General features: G+C 37.3%; 1 protein-coding gene across 1 annotated transcript in view; it reads right to left on the bottom strand.

The window, feature by feature from the left end:
- The window catches only part of TMEM117 (transmembrane protein 117), a gene marked incomplete at its 3' end in the record, with an annotated part of 236,074 nt that overhangs the window by 61,286 nt on the left and 159,181 nt on the right, over positions 1 to 15,607 (bottom strand). The window contains exon 4 of the mRNA XM_082002533.1: positions 14,214 to 14,311. Coding sequence (XP_081858659.1) covers positions 14,214 to 14,311 — 98 coding nt within the window. The remainder of the gene's footprint in view (positions 1 to 14,213; positions 14,312 to 15,607) is intronic.

The raw sequence follows: 15,607 nt of genomic DNA, 5'->3' as shown, positions 1-15,607 counted from the left end.
TATTGCTGGCATCTCCAGTCATAGGGGTCATATTAACACCACACATTTTTCGTAAGCCTCGTTGATATTATTAACAGTTCTAGATTTAACTGTGGATATAAACAGGCATTTTTCTCCAGACCAGAAGAAAATCTATTGGGACCTTTGAGGCCTCACAACTCCATTGCCTTTAATAAAATAATAGCAGTGTCACTAGAAAGTAAGTTTTGTTTCAGTAAGAGCCTTGAAACTAGTTAAAGAAACCAAAGCATGTTTCTGGCTTTAGCTCCGTGTTTACACAAATGCCTTTGCTTCACCGTGCCACTATCCACCCATAGCGCATGCCATCACTGGAACACAAGCTCTCATTCCACTAACGTTATTGCTTAAAGAACGAATTAAGACACTGGTGTTTTCATATGGGAGATATCCATACATCTTCCCCAAGTAATTACACCACCAGTAATCCTTTTAAAAGGCTGTCTTTGCCAATAGCTCTAAGCTTGGTTACATGACAATCCCACTTACTCATAGTGTATGAACTATAACAGATGAACCAACCAGTATGCTGGTGCTCTCTGACCAGTAACGAATCACAGAACTGAGACCCATCAGAAGAAACAAAATCTCTTTACAGAGCCCCAAATAGTTTGGTTTTATTTAGTACTGAAAATAGTAGAGGGCGCGAAGAATTACTGACCCTGAAAATAACGTGGGTTTTTATACATTTTGCGGGGTAATTATCAGGAAGTATTACCACTAACTTTTTAAAGGGCTCTGGCATTCATGATGATATAAAAAAGCAGCCTCCAGCTATAGTACAAGCATCTTTTCCATGAAGGATAAAAGCAGTGCTATAAAGATACAGAATACAGGCCATATCATGCAATACTCTAATTTGAAGACCTAATAATGCCAGCACAATCAGGCTGAGAAGTTTTGCCAAATACTCAAGCACTGTCTGAATTAATTCTGAAGACTACTTCCCATACCGTGAATGATGTCAAATCATCAAATGAATAAAAACTGTTAACCTGAACACTGACACTGCACTTTTCTGCTATGTAGTCCGCTCCTTGCTCCTGAGATGGTGATTAAAAATAGCAACTGTCACCGTATCTGTCAGTCAGTGGATACACAGGCGATGCAGGAGGCAATGTGCAGTAGTGGTTTTGGACCATCAAGCAGCAGTACACAGAAAGGCTGTGAATAAATTAAACCAAAAATATAAGCCTCGGGCTGATGTGTTTGAACTTCACTGCAAACATTCTTCATACATATTTAATTGCTCCATTGAGACTGTGACCATTCTGGAGATGTTCCAGGCATTATTTCCATTCCATTAGTACGCTTGCAGAATGTGTGCTCCTTAACCCAAAATGATTGATTCCATAAATGTCTTCCCACTTACTGACCTGAACACTAATTGAGGTTGTGTATAGATTAAAGGAGAGTGTATGCTTCTTGAAACCAGCCAAAATATATTGTAGTCACTGAAATATCTCGTGGCACAAGAAGAAAGTGGTACTTCTAACTGAAGACACCAAAATATTGCTTCACAGAGATGTTTCAGGTAGGAAGAGCTGGAAATTATACAATGGGTTGAAAAACTCTGCTAAACAACACTTTAAACAGAAGTTTAATTCTAAGTACAAAGCCCCACCTTTCTGAAACAACGCAATCTTTCTGTGAAATGTTATTATCACATACCAGATGCTTTTGTCTATGCTTGCATCTTGTAAACTAATTTGCTTTGGGAGAAAGTATAATTTTTGTACATTCCATAAAAATAAAACTAAAGAAATTCAGATATTTTATCAGTTCAGCTGCACACAAGGGGAAAAGCTGAATGTTTTTAAGGTCTTATTCAAACATAGATAATGTTGTATAGTGTAAATTATTCCGCTATGAACCAAAACGTTTCCTGTTCAAGTTATTAAAGATAAATATGATTAAATTGCAGCAGCTCAAATCTGAAGTAAGCCACCCTGAGGAAACATTCCTGAAGATTTCCATAAGCATTGCCTGGCTTCTGGGTTAACCTGAAAACTACGAACAGTCTTAAACCCGTAGTACTTAAGACATTAAAACTAAAATCAGTCGTACCACAGTTTGAATGAAAAGTGGTTACATTCATACTACACTGCCTTATAACAGAGGTACGTTCATGCAGCTTGGTCAAGCTTGTATCAGACATTGGAAGATTCCTGGGGAAACACTTATATTCATATTGTACTTTATTTATAAAGTTTAGAAGCATGAGTGTGTTAGACTTCATGTGGCAGAATACTGCAGAGAAGCTTGGACAAAAAATCTGGGCCTGCCTTTGACAGAAGTTTCATTCTGAGAAGTAAGGCACTACGAATGACATTGCCATTGCATGTGCTGTCTTCCTCCAGATTCTCCATATGAAATTTATTCAATTTAAAGAGGATGGCTTCCCACCTAAATTCCAGCTCTTTCAACTCAATATATAATTTAAAAGTCAAATAAGATATTTCCAACTTGTTTACTGTCATTGAAAACATGCCTCTATTTCCTTGCCCAAGACCTATGCTTCCTGTGCTATGCCAACTGGCCCTGAATATTTCAATAAATGAGGTCAGATCAAAGCACACAAATAACTGGAAGCTGAGCATATGTCAAGGGCTGTTTTTTTTACCGACATGCTACTTTTGTGAGCAGCAAATATGCATTTGTAGATGAGGGATTTAGCACATTTCTGTGCATTTTTTCTTTTTAAAATTGGAATTCCAGACAGTAACATTGCTGGGGCAGAGAGTTCACTTGTGCTTGGGCTGCACAATGCCAGCACAATGAACAACCCAAATGAGTAAGTTTTTAATAGCTGTTTGTTTTGAAACAGTAGCCATGAATGGTTGCTCAGAGGAAATTAATTTACTAAAAGTTTTAAATGTATTATTTGTTTCAGTTTATAGTAGAGACACCTTAGAGCACTTCATTATGTAAAGTTCCAACAATTATCTATAAATTCACATAAAAATTAAAACAACCCATCTAAATGAAAAGTAACTAACCAACCAGAACACGAAAGAAAAGAAAAAGAAAAAAACATTCTGTGCATTTTACACGTTATGCAGTTCTCCAATGTACGAAAAGGCAGAAAGGCCCAGGAGCTTGCACTAGAGCTAACACAGTCACACAATCTCAAAGAGAATGTTTGTTCGGCACTGGCAGAAAGCTGGGTGTAGTAACTTTAAAATAAGAAATACCTTCTTCTTTCTATTTTCAGCATATCTTTGAATAAACTAAAAATTTCATATCAGGTCATGGAACTGAAATGAAAATCTTCTCCATTTTGATGTAATATTTTGACAATTTCAGGGCCTTTGTCCTCTACCTTCCCAAGAGTAAGATTTTCTTTACTTAATGAAATTAAATTCAAATTACTCTATGGCAGAACTAGTGGATTCTGGTAAGGTGTGTACAAAAGAAATGGAGAAGCAGCAAACTAGAGTATGAGGAACAAAGCTGCCAAAAATATGCGCCTTTCTCAAGGCTGAATAGATTTTTTTTCCAACTGTTGTCACTGGCTTTGCCTTACGCCTTCAGCCATTGCAGACAAGAAGGGTTGATGCCCTTTCCATTGATATCTGGAAAGATTTACTCTTTGTCTGCATGAGGAGCAGCACTGTGCTCATCAATGTACCAACACAATCAGTAATAGAAAGCAAACAACAGTAAACTGCAGTCAAGGTGTTTTTTCTTCAAGGAGAAGATCATTCATTTCAGTAGGTAAAGAATCTGAAAGGATGGAAAATGTTTAGTACCATATTAATAGTATCTTAATTTACACACTGTTTACTGAAGCTCTTGACTTTAATTAGTCAGTATGACAAATGCACTATGTCCACAACAACAACTTCCTGCTAAACAAAGTATCTCAAATACTCATGGTATCTGTTATTGTAAGGACTTTACTACTAACACGATGTTTTTGTGCTGTTAAAAAAAAAAAAAAATCCAGAAAAGATGCTAAAGTATCAACACATAGATTATGAAACCAAGAGCCCTACAGGGCACCTTTTGTGAACAACCTTTTGTTGTGATTTTATTGACCATTTAATCTACCCTTTGTTTTAGGTGTTGCTTTTGCTACTGTCACAATTATAGACAACATGCAATTACCTGAAATAAAAATATAGCCACAATATTCTCATTAAGTTATCCAGCCTAAGAAAGATATTTTAAAGTTGAATGTCTTGATTAAGATAGCTGTCAGCAAATTCTTTTAATTTTACAGCCCTACTGATTTTTTTAAAGTAGAAAAGCAAGTAGGAAACAAAAGCAATTCTCCCTACATCTAAATGGAGGTTCTATACAAGGACTAATTAATCATATGTACATTCATATCTATAGTTGTGTTAAGCACATCCTGAATCATCAGTTTTAATTAAGTTTTCATTTTTATTGAAATGGCTCTATTCTGATAGTGGCCATGGTGTATAAGAACATGAATGGGACAGAACTGGATAGGGGATGAAGTCTGGCAGAATTAAAATAATAATTTCCTGCTCCACCTTTAAGTCCAGTCTTTGCAAAAGACACAGGCTCATAATTTTTGTGTTAGCCCTAAATAACTGAATTTGGATGTAGCAAGCTATTTTTTCCTTCTTTTAAAGCATCACCAATTAGAAAATAACTCAGCAATAGTACAACCACACTCTAGTCCTGTGCAACACTTTGGATCTCAAGCTGTGATTTCACTGAAATCATTGTTAATCTGTCGATGTTTGTCTGCCTGTTTGCGCCAGCAGAACAGGAGGATAAGGTGGATAGAATTTTGCTAAATTCTATTTGCAAAATTCTGTTGATGTCCAAGACACAGCAGAAGTCAGATCATCAAGGATTATCAGGAAATCAAAAAGAATAAAACTTTAAAAATCAGACACTCAATGGATGACAACTGCTATATCCTCCTGAAACCAGTAGAAGATTTACAGCTCATCCAAAGTGTTCCCAGGGAGACAGTTCTCAGTCCCCACTGTTAAATAATCCCATTAATGTCAGCGGAACAGTTTCACTATGTTAGTGCTTCCAGCTACACATGAAATCCACAGGCCCTAAAAACTGATCGCTTCCAAAACTGATTTTCACTGGGCACAAATTGGTTTCAGAACGGCTTCTTCATGTGGATCTGAAAGCCGAAGAATACTTGATATGATCAGCATTTTTTGCAGTCTTCTCCACGATAAAAGAAGTGCGTAGTTGTGTGTATTCCTATGGGCCTTCCAGTCCAGAATGTGTAAATCCTCAATATTTATGGGAAATATGGGAATATGAGAAAGATGATGAGTCAGGAGTTCAGCTAAGTACATCAGCAAATTCTAAGGCAGATATTTAAACATGCCATTACAGAGAAATACAATTTTTAAAAAGTACTTCAGCATTCCAGGAAGGGAAATAATTTAATTGCTTTAATCATCACATTTATTTTACAAAACTGAATGGATTTTTGGAATCCAGCCATGACAAAGTCTATGAACTCTTGCTGTGAGCAAGAGCAGCTGAAGCACTCGTTTTCTGATCTCCACTGAACTCTGTGGGCTTCCAGTGTGCACATCTTGCACAAAACCACTGGCTAAGGCTGCATCTTCTCCACACAGCATGCCTTTGCATGACGGATTCTTTAAAGCTTCCCGAAAAAGACTTGAATTGGAGTCGGACTGAAAGCATTTTGGGCTACAATTTTGCCAGGTCTCTGCACACTGAAGCAAGGATGCAAGACAGTGAATTTCTGCCTTGATAATCTGAAATGTGTCCTTCTGCTGTGTGAAAAGTAGTCCACGGTGTGCATGATGATCGAATAGCAACACTTGGAACTTCTCTCTTGGGGTGGCTGCCTCGATTATCTGGTTATATATTGTTATAATTTAACTTTCAGCATTTTCTTCTGCCTACATGATCACGCATGTTATCTGACAGCTGTACTCATCCTACTTTCAGAGTGGACCTAGAAGAGGCCTAGGTTAGCTGTAAATGCTAAAGATAGAAAAGGACAGTTTTGCTAATAAGAAATGGATTTATACTGTGGAAGAGGAAGGAAGGGAAAGCATTTAAGCAGAAAGAGGGCACTGACAGAACAAGCAGCCACATCAGTGATTCTACTCTTCTCCCAGAAAATCTTCCAAGGGGCCTGAGTGTGTGTCACTCAGGAGAGGTGTCACACTCAGAGGTGTCTCCTACTCAGCAAAAACCCTGTGGGAAGTGGAGGGAAGGTGCTAAAAGAGGACTTGGTGCAACATCCCCTCTACACTGGCCCTGTGCCTGAACTGAGGATTGCATCTGCCTATTTCAAAGAAAAGAACTTTTGAAACCTGCTGAAGAAAATCTTTGCCTAAGAATTAGAGCTTTTCAGTTTTAGGCATAGAATGTGATTTTGTGAAAGTATTTTCATTCCGAAGGACCATTATTACTGAAACATTGCAGACACTGCACTTTAAGAAGTTTTATTAAAGCTACACATTGGATAAAGTATTTTTAGTAACTGTTCGTGATATACTTCTTGCTCGCTACCAGGGATAGAATAAAACTTTTTAAAAGAGGTGAAGATGGGTTGCCATATCCATCCAATTATGAGAGCTACACTTAGGGATCTAGCAATAATGTAGGACTAAAACCAAACTCTTTTTCTAACAGGCTACCAGCTATTGAATTGCAAGTAGGTGCCAAATATAACTCAAAGAGCTTAAACAGGCTGAGGAACTGAAAAGATACGCTATAAAATACATATGTACTACAGCAGTTAAAAGAATTTAAAGCCAAATCGAGGGTGAAACTCTTGCCTATGGGCCCCATCCTGAACACTGCTGTAGCTAATGGATGATCCTTTTGTCTCCTCAGTATAACTATCTTTCAGCCAGATTGCTCTAAGGATCGTTTTTTACCACCCAGGGCATGAAGAGCTTCTACGCTAGACCTCAGCAGGGGAACGGTGTTTGTGCAGGGGTGTTAGGAGCTCCCTCCCGCACCTCTATTGCTGTCTCGAGTGTGTGGTGGCGTGTGTGGATGTGGATGTGCACACGTGTCCTACTTCATATGAGAGGGAAGCTGCCACGCTGCACTCGCTCTCCCTCTCTGCCATCCCTTCTCTTATTCAGGTAAATAAAAGAAAGAAGCAACGTTTTTGTTTGATCTGTAGGACTCTCCGCCAGAAAAAAATAAATAGGATGAGACCACTTCATGTAACTTGAACAAGACAAATAACAAACCTAATCTTCATGATAAAGTGAGCTCACAATTATAGTTGTTTTTTTTTTAATTTGAGATCTCAAAGCTCCCTAAGCTTGACTTTGTCTCCCTCAAACGTCTTTCCTTCTGAGAAGAAAAGTGAGATGAGGAATGATTTGTCTCATCATTCTTCCTATCACAAATAAAGTGAGGGAAATGCATGATACAGCCTTTCCAAATATCGACTGGCATAGGCAAGATACGAATTTCTTCCTTGATAGGTGAGACAGATGGGAGACTTTCACACAGACTCCCTCACACATGGATACATTCTCTGTGCTCATATGTAAGTAACGTCACGGAAAGCATCTGCCTCTCATGCAGAGCATTACTAGCCCCTGAATAACATGCTCCGTGGGGCAATGAGCGGCCCATGGACTGACTGCACTTCCCAGATGTGTTCTGCCAGGGACTGGATTTACTGCTTGTACTGGAAATCAGTGGGGAGGCAGAAGCATCTTAGAGGAGGACTGATAGCGTTTCCAGATGAAAACAAATGCTTACTGGGGAGAGCAGATTGACAGGAGAACCCCGAGTTACTGACACTGTGGTCTTCATGCACTGAGGAGTGGAGGGAAGGCATCAAAGAATGAGGTCCCAAAAATGGGTCTGACTTACATGTTGTCACCATTCTTGTGAGACTTGACCACTGTTACTTTTCCATATTTGCTATCAAAATGGGAAAATATTCCTTAGAACATGAACCAGAGAGTTTGTATCGGATCAAACTTATGTTTGAACAAAAAACTTTTGTACGAATATTTTAGATAATACAATATTTTCAGATTATATAATATTGCATAAGAAACCTTAAACAACTACCATTTGTATGAAAGAAAGTCCAGTGGTTTGGATTGTGATGATTTATTTTCAACATTTTTTCATGTTAATTAATTGTAATCTTACAGCACAGTTTACCAACAATACCCAGCACAGAAACTAAATAAATGCTATCAAGAACATTTTAGTCATCTCTTGACAAATGGCAATCATGTGTTACTTCTTTGCTGCCAGACTAAATGAAACAATTACTATTCATGGGCAGTTTTATCCTCTCAGAATATATTTAACAATGTCTGCCCAGATTTGTAGTCAGATTACTCAGTATAAATCCTCTGTGGAGGACCTTAGTGCATATTATGTATTGAGACAAAAAGGAAATAGTAAGGAATTTATTTATTTAATTTATTGTCTTGCTTATCCAGATTCCATATTGAAGTTATTCACTTTGGCTATAGCATGAGAATAAAAGATTTACTAGAAGCAATAATATTGTCAAACATTTTTAACGTTCTTTATATTTATACTATTTATAATATTTATTTATACTATTTATCTATACTATCTACGCTATTTACACTATTTATACTATCTACCAGGAAATCTGCATCTCCTTCTAGATGATTCCAGGTTTCAGTTCCGTAGTCAGTATCTTATCCCAAGACAAATCATTTAAATATGAAAGAATTAATGGATGAACTTGAAACCCTCCAGAATAGGGAAAGAATAATGTATGTTTATCTATATGCATGTATGTTATATAAATATATAATTACCTAGTTGTTCTAGTATTTGTGGGACTGCATCACAAAAACCTCTACTCAAACTTAATGAAAGGTTTGTTTTGTTTGGGTTAATATATAATTTAGGTTGACAAAGCTATAATGTCTAATAATTTTTTCTCAGTTCAGCCTGTAATGAAAAGAATGGAGGTTTTAAGAATCTGTCATTTGAAACAAACGTGTGAACTACATTCATATATGTGAAAAGAACATAATTGTCCAGTATGCATTTATCATCTTGACTACGAAAGCACAGAATATGGAAATAAAACTTATCAAACCAAGCAAATAGAAGCAGAATAGAACACCTCTTACAGAAACTACGGTTTATTTCTGTGTGGGAGATGTGGCTAGCTATCTCATAGGGAAGCCTCCTCTACTTGCAGGGTACAAAATATTGTCCAACTAAGAATCCTACACAAACCCATGTTTAAAACAATCCTCTATTAATGTAACATATGTACATTTTGCAATTCTGAACACTTAATTTGAATGAAAGCTTTTAAACCTACATTACTAACTTGCTGAATCAAAGTACGGTGATTACTAACATACATTTCTGAGCATGTGTAGTTTTGTTTTTTATTAAAGCGAGAGAGAGCTTATGGACATACATACTAAAAGAAGATTATTTAGTTTGCAAATTCAAACACAGAAAACATAGGGAATCACAAATTTACAATTCTACGTATTACTTTATTTCTTCTCCATGTTGACACGTGCTTTGTATTATTTCAGACAAGAGTCCTACGTCACAGACACATTATTGCATCCGTGAAGACTGATCATTGCGTACGCCAGGGACACCGCGGAAACGGATTCCAGTTTGCTACTCGCATATTCAAACGTTCAGTTTGTGTATCTTACTCTGTCACCCTGCCTGCAATCAATATTCAGCTGCACAATCCACTGTTACCGCTACGTTCCCCCATTTTGATAATATACCTTTGAATATCAATTTTCCCTTCCCGGGTAACACAGATCTCAGCAGCTCTTTTCCTCTCGTTTCTTTTTGTTGGTGTTCTCTTTTTCCCTGTAGCTAAAACTTCACATGAAGAACTCCTCATGCCTCGCTCATTATAACCCTCCCCATCCTCTCTTAGGAAGGTGTTGAGGACAATTAATATTGGAACAGTTTGTCAAGAGAGGGTATGCGGGTCTGGCCTCTGTTAACCAAGCCGCACGCTCAGCCCAGAGGTGAGCTGGTGATTTTACTCTAACCGCTACGCTTGCTTCTTCACGGGACGTGGTGGGCCGCTGCGGAAGAGCGCGGTGAGGAGGAGAGAGTGATTTCAGGCACAAACTAGGCAGAGGTTAACCACAAGCCTTGGTGGCAGAGACCTGTACGTTCATACGGGCGATGACTATATAACCTGAGCGCACACCGTGGCATTAGTATGTGCTGCCTCTAGCAACGTCACCCGTGTTGTGTGTACTGCTCCCGGGAGCTGCGCAGATGCGTAAGGGCGTAACGCGCTCAGCACGCCTCGGGGTACCTACCGTCTAGAAAGCTCGGTTATCGCACAGGCTTCTTCACTTGGAGAAATACTTTAAATACAATAAAAACAGACATGCCGTAACTATTTACTAAATTAGTTTTAAGTCATTTTTCATGAACTCTCTTAACATTATTCTCTTCCATTTGTAGATCATTTTGAAGGTATTTAGTTGTCTTTCTTCTTTCTTAACAGGTGGTTTCCTTATAGAAAAAATCCCTATAAAAAGTGACCATTAGTATCGGTTAGTCTTAAGTAGAATAAAAAATTATTTGCAAAATAACCAGTCTTCTCACATTGTTCTTCCCTCTCTGCTTCCTCTAATTTCCAACATTAAAAATAGCTACTCTTCTACACTGTCCTATTTATTTAACTTACCACTAGCTACTGCTATTGGCTTGTCATCAGTCTTGTCCAAAAGCTTTATTTGGCTTAATTTAACAACCTTTTTTTCTTGTTGCTTCTTTCAAATGCCAATTCTCTCATGTCATACCTAATTTGTCTCTCCTAAAACAGCCAACTTATCAACATATCCAAAAAATATACATCGGCCTACTTCAGTTCACGACTGTAACTTCCCAACAGCGACAGCAACCACAGAGCACCGGAGACAGTTGTCTCGCTACCGCAGCCTCATCTGCCTCATAACCCACAAACAGGTCTGCTCCACCCCAGTAATTCCACCAGGGTTCCAGATACTTCACGGCTTTCTAAAAGCCACCTTGACAATACGCTTCCTTAGATCTGTAAGAAGGTTTTTATTTGCATCGTGTCCCCATGCAATACGACACAGACAGTAACAGCATTATACAAAGCGGCCTCTGGAAGTAGCCGTTTAGCAGAGCTGGAAATGACCAAAACGGAGACCTTTCTATCAGAAAAACCCCAACCAACCACTGTGAAAAAAGTAGAAAGCACTTCAATGAACTCCTTAGTGACGGGCTAGAGAAAAACAAATAGCAAATGGACATTTTTGAGCTGAGCTGTTTGTGGAAAAATTATATTGTGAAGACATTCGAAAGACAGCCAGAATCCTCAGGAGCAACCAACAACCAGTTGCTGACAATGTTTCCAGGGAATGATTTAAAACAGGAGATGATAAGCTAAATCAAAACCTTTGCTAATTAGCTGCATTGGAGAGCTGAAATAATTTCCAAATGAGAAACACAAAGCAGTCACGTGATCAACTGTTATAAACAAGTGGATGGTGCCCTCATCCCCATGACAATCCATCTGTCTTCGGTACGTTTACAGACGTTTTCTGATTTTACAAAGTAAACCTGAAAATAAAAATGACATTAACAGAAAAACAAGTCCGGTGCGTATCTAAAATTTTTGTTTCATCCATCACTTTAAACCGTGTATGACATATCTAGTATTTGAAATAATTAAAATACAGTGCACTGTATTAGACTATCTCTGCTAAACAGGTGTGCCAGTAGGAAATGTTCTGAATAAATGGATCTCGGCATACCAGTATCTGTGTAGGACATACTACTGAGGATGCTTCATTTAGGACATTTCAGAAATGAGGCTGCTCACATCACACTGCTTAAGCAACAATAAATGAAATACAAATACCCCACATCATCATGCATAACGTTATCAATACTTTAACTACCCCCTCTATTTGTCCTACTTATTAGGGGAAAAAAACCTCTACTTTTACTGATGTCTAACATGCACTGTCTAAAGAGCGTCTCTACAGAATGTAGACTGTTGCCCAGGGCTATTTTGTTTCACTGCTTAAAGCTAAAAATAACAGCATTTATGTCACCCTTCAGGTTTTGAAATCCCCATTAAGCATACTCTTTAGTATGAGAATCACGCATGAAAAGAACCATCATTTTTTACTTTATCTCCATTTTAAACTTTTGGTAGGATTTGTTACTGTGAATATTATTTGAAAGAAAATATGGATTTATAACATTTCAGACCACAAGAAGTCAAAACAACTCTCACAACAATATTTAAGTACTTTAGTAAGTATTAAGTGTTTTATTGTTCTCCCTGTCTGGCATGTAAATTTGAAATCTCCCTATTGTGACACCTTGCTTTTAACACTTTTTTCCATTCTCCCAGTCTTTTTGTGTAATTAAGTTCTTTTCTTGACTCTTAACTAATCTCGTTTCCAGTCTTTCAGACAAGGATATTCTTCAGACAAGGGTAAAAAAAATCAATGATATTCTAGACTGAACTTTTCGCTGACTTAATCAAATGACACTGTAATCACTGCTAGCCCACTTGGTACCTATGTAAACATTTTGTTATTCATCTGCTTTACCTTTTTCCCCACCGCAACACACTGAGACAGACTCTTCCTCTGCACGTCCCGCAATGATGACAAAGAGCTGTTTGAGCCCCCACCTCCATAACTCACATTTTTCAATCAATCATGTCCATTTTTTCACCAAGCTTTCTAAGACCCCTCTTCCATGCTAGCATTTGTCAAATTGTTCACTTCGTCTTTAAATTCTGTCATGGCACTAATATATATGATGTATAGAAATGTACTACTTCTAACATTAAATAATGGGACGCCTCTGTCTTATCAATGTAGCAAAAATTATTATTGTATTTATACCTTTCATTTCACATTTCTGAGATGATTCCTAAATGTTCAGCACACTCCATGGGGCTTACTAGTTTTCTTAATTGCCTTCAGTAAAGAACTTTGTCAAAAGCCTTTTGAAAGTCCAAATAAATTAGATCAAGCATTTCTTCCTCATCCATTATTTTGATGACATGTTCAAAGATCAGAGAAGGTTTTCTTTCAGCAAGCTTCCCTTGCTTCTTTTAGCAAAATTTAATCTAGAGTTTTGCTCATATTTCTATTATTGATGATGTATTCAATCCGTTTAGCTAATACTGAACTCAGACTTCAAGACCAAGATGGTAGGATAATTCTAGTTTGTTGGAAAAAAGCAACAAAACCAAAAAAATAAATAGCCAAATTTTAACATTCAGTTTTTCAATAGGAAATTAAGTACTAGTAAAATTTGGATCAGCTCAGTCCCTTCAGTTCCTTATAAACCTTGTTTGTAGCCAATCAGCCATTTGATTCTCCTTTCTTCTTAGTCTTTAACTTTCTCTTATTATTTCCTTTAATTGCCTGAATTTAATATAATATCTCATTTTTACTACCTGAAAAGTATAGCTATTTCATGGCATTTTCTGTAGCAGAATCCATGTAAATAAATCTTTCAACTTCTCTCTAACAATTCCTTCTAAGCCTACTCTTTGAAAAACAGCAGGTCTGCTAATATTTTCATGAGGTTTTCTGCTTCTGATGTCGTTGAAAAAATTGCAGTTTCTTTTATCTTCAGCTATAAGGTCTTCAGACTGCCTGTTAGACTATACATTTTCCATCTTCCATTTCTCCTGCCACAATTTGTCTTCTGTTTTAACAATGACAATTTTCCTGAAAGAGGCTACATTTGGCGTCAAATAAATGCTTAGCCCTTGCAATTTTTCCCATTGATTTTTAAATATTTTTCTTAATAATCTGAGGCTGACTCACCATTTGAAATCCCACTCGTGTTAATTCAAAGAATTGCTATAATTAATTTCAAGGTCACAAAAGGACACTCACACATCTACTTGCCTTAATTACAAGGACTGACTATAGGACATCTAAATATTATCACATACAGCAAAAAATTTGCAACTCAGTTATAAATAGCATCAAAGATATAATAAAAAAACAGTATAAATCAATTTTAAAATTATATTTTTACACCATTTTGTTTAGTAATTGTTCACTCATGTACAGCTTTTGTAATGATTAATTTTTTGTTAGACTGAGGTGTTTTTTTCCAACTATGTATTGTTTGTATTTCTTACTGCCACAGAGAGTTAGAGCATATATTTTTGAATGTTCTATAAAAGGTTCATTTGCAATACTATAATTTTACTATTTCCCTACCAGAATAAAATGATCCTAATGTTTCCTTTCTTCCAGAAAGCTCTGGCAGACTTTCCCCAGTCTGGGTAGGGTTTGTCCTGAAGCATCATATCAGTGACCTACAGGGAAAGAGGAAATAATACACAGTTAAACCGGTGTCACAAAGAAAGTCCTAACATGGACTTTACAAACATTGCTTTTATGTATGACATGAATGCTCCAGTTCTGATAATTTTAATAGACAGTAGAAAAATAGCATCTCTAGTGCTATATGCAATCAAGGTGAAGTACACTGTCCTACATATGCTGTCCCTAGAAGTGCATGGCACTCCTCGAGAAACAAGGAAACCCGTGGAGATCCAAAGGTAAGAAGAGAAGAGGAGCTAGTCTAAAAGTCACAGCGACCTACAGTACGTAAGCTACGTTACCCTGTGGCTACGAAGCTTTCCGGTCCAGCCTGGGAGAGGGGACCCACTTCCCTCGGAGCAGCATCAGCACCATTTCCACTCTTGAAATCAGAACTGCAGCCGGGGAGCGCAAGCCCGTGAATTAAGCACTATATGCCATTTATAATCTCCTCTGGCTTCCTGGTATCAGTAAGAAAAGCCCATTTGGGACTAGAGACACAAAAATCCCTTAAAACTTGCACAAAATTTAAAAAGTATGAAATATTTATCTCATTTTCATAATTCCTATCTAAAGAGACCATCTGTTTCTCTGTCCAGAGACTCATATGCATGAACTACTTCTGGGTGGAACAAAAAATACTAAAAATGACTTCAGCTAATTGAGGAAGGTGAATACCCCTCAGGCGCTTGCACCTTTGGGAAGCTGTGTTTTCATATCCGTTTACTTCAAGTGAACTGTACTAAGAGGCACCAAAAGTAACATTACAGTAAACTCATCAATTCCGTTGTGCAAAAGATCCAGAAGAGTGGAAAACCTACCCATATGTAAAGATTAAGGAATAATTGAGCAGATAAAGGAAACGGGGGTGAGCACCTGCTTCAAAATACAGGTAAGTAAAACAAATTCTTACTGTCTCTCATTGGTATCAGTACACAGTGGAAAACTACTGTTTTGATTAGTCTGAAAATAACTCTTTAATGAGATTTCAAAAGGAAATACCTTCAAATTGAAGTCAAGATTTCTTTTTATTTTCCACTGCATTTATTTTCATATACAGAGTTTTTAAAATCCAGTTTACCATCCAGAACATGAGCTACTACTTTCAATCAATGACATTAACAGTGTTTATCAAATAGAACACATGGCCCATGACTAAATTAGAATTACATATAAACTACATTCAACTTCAAAATTTTGGTTCCAAGTCAATTTGGGGTTAAAAGTGCTCAGCATATTAGCCTGAAGGGCTATGTGTCCAGAGGATAACAAATATTTTAAATAAATAG

The sequence above is a fragment of the Phaethon aethereus genome (assembly GCF_964289735.1).
Source record: "Phaethon aethereus genome assembly, chromosome: 1".
Lineage (NCBI taxonomy): Eukaryota > Metazoa > Chordata > Aves > Phaethontiformes > Phaethontidae > Phaethon > Phaethon aethereus.
The sequence above is the reverse complement of the archived record's forward strand: the minus strand, read 5'-3'. Positions and strand labels throughout refer to the sequence as shown.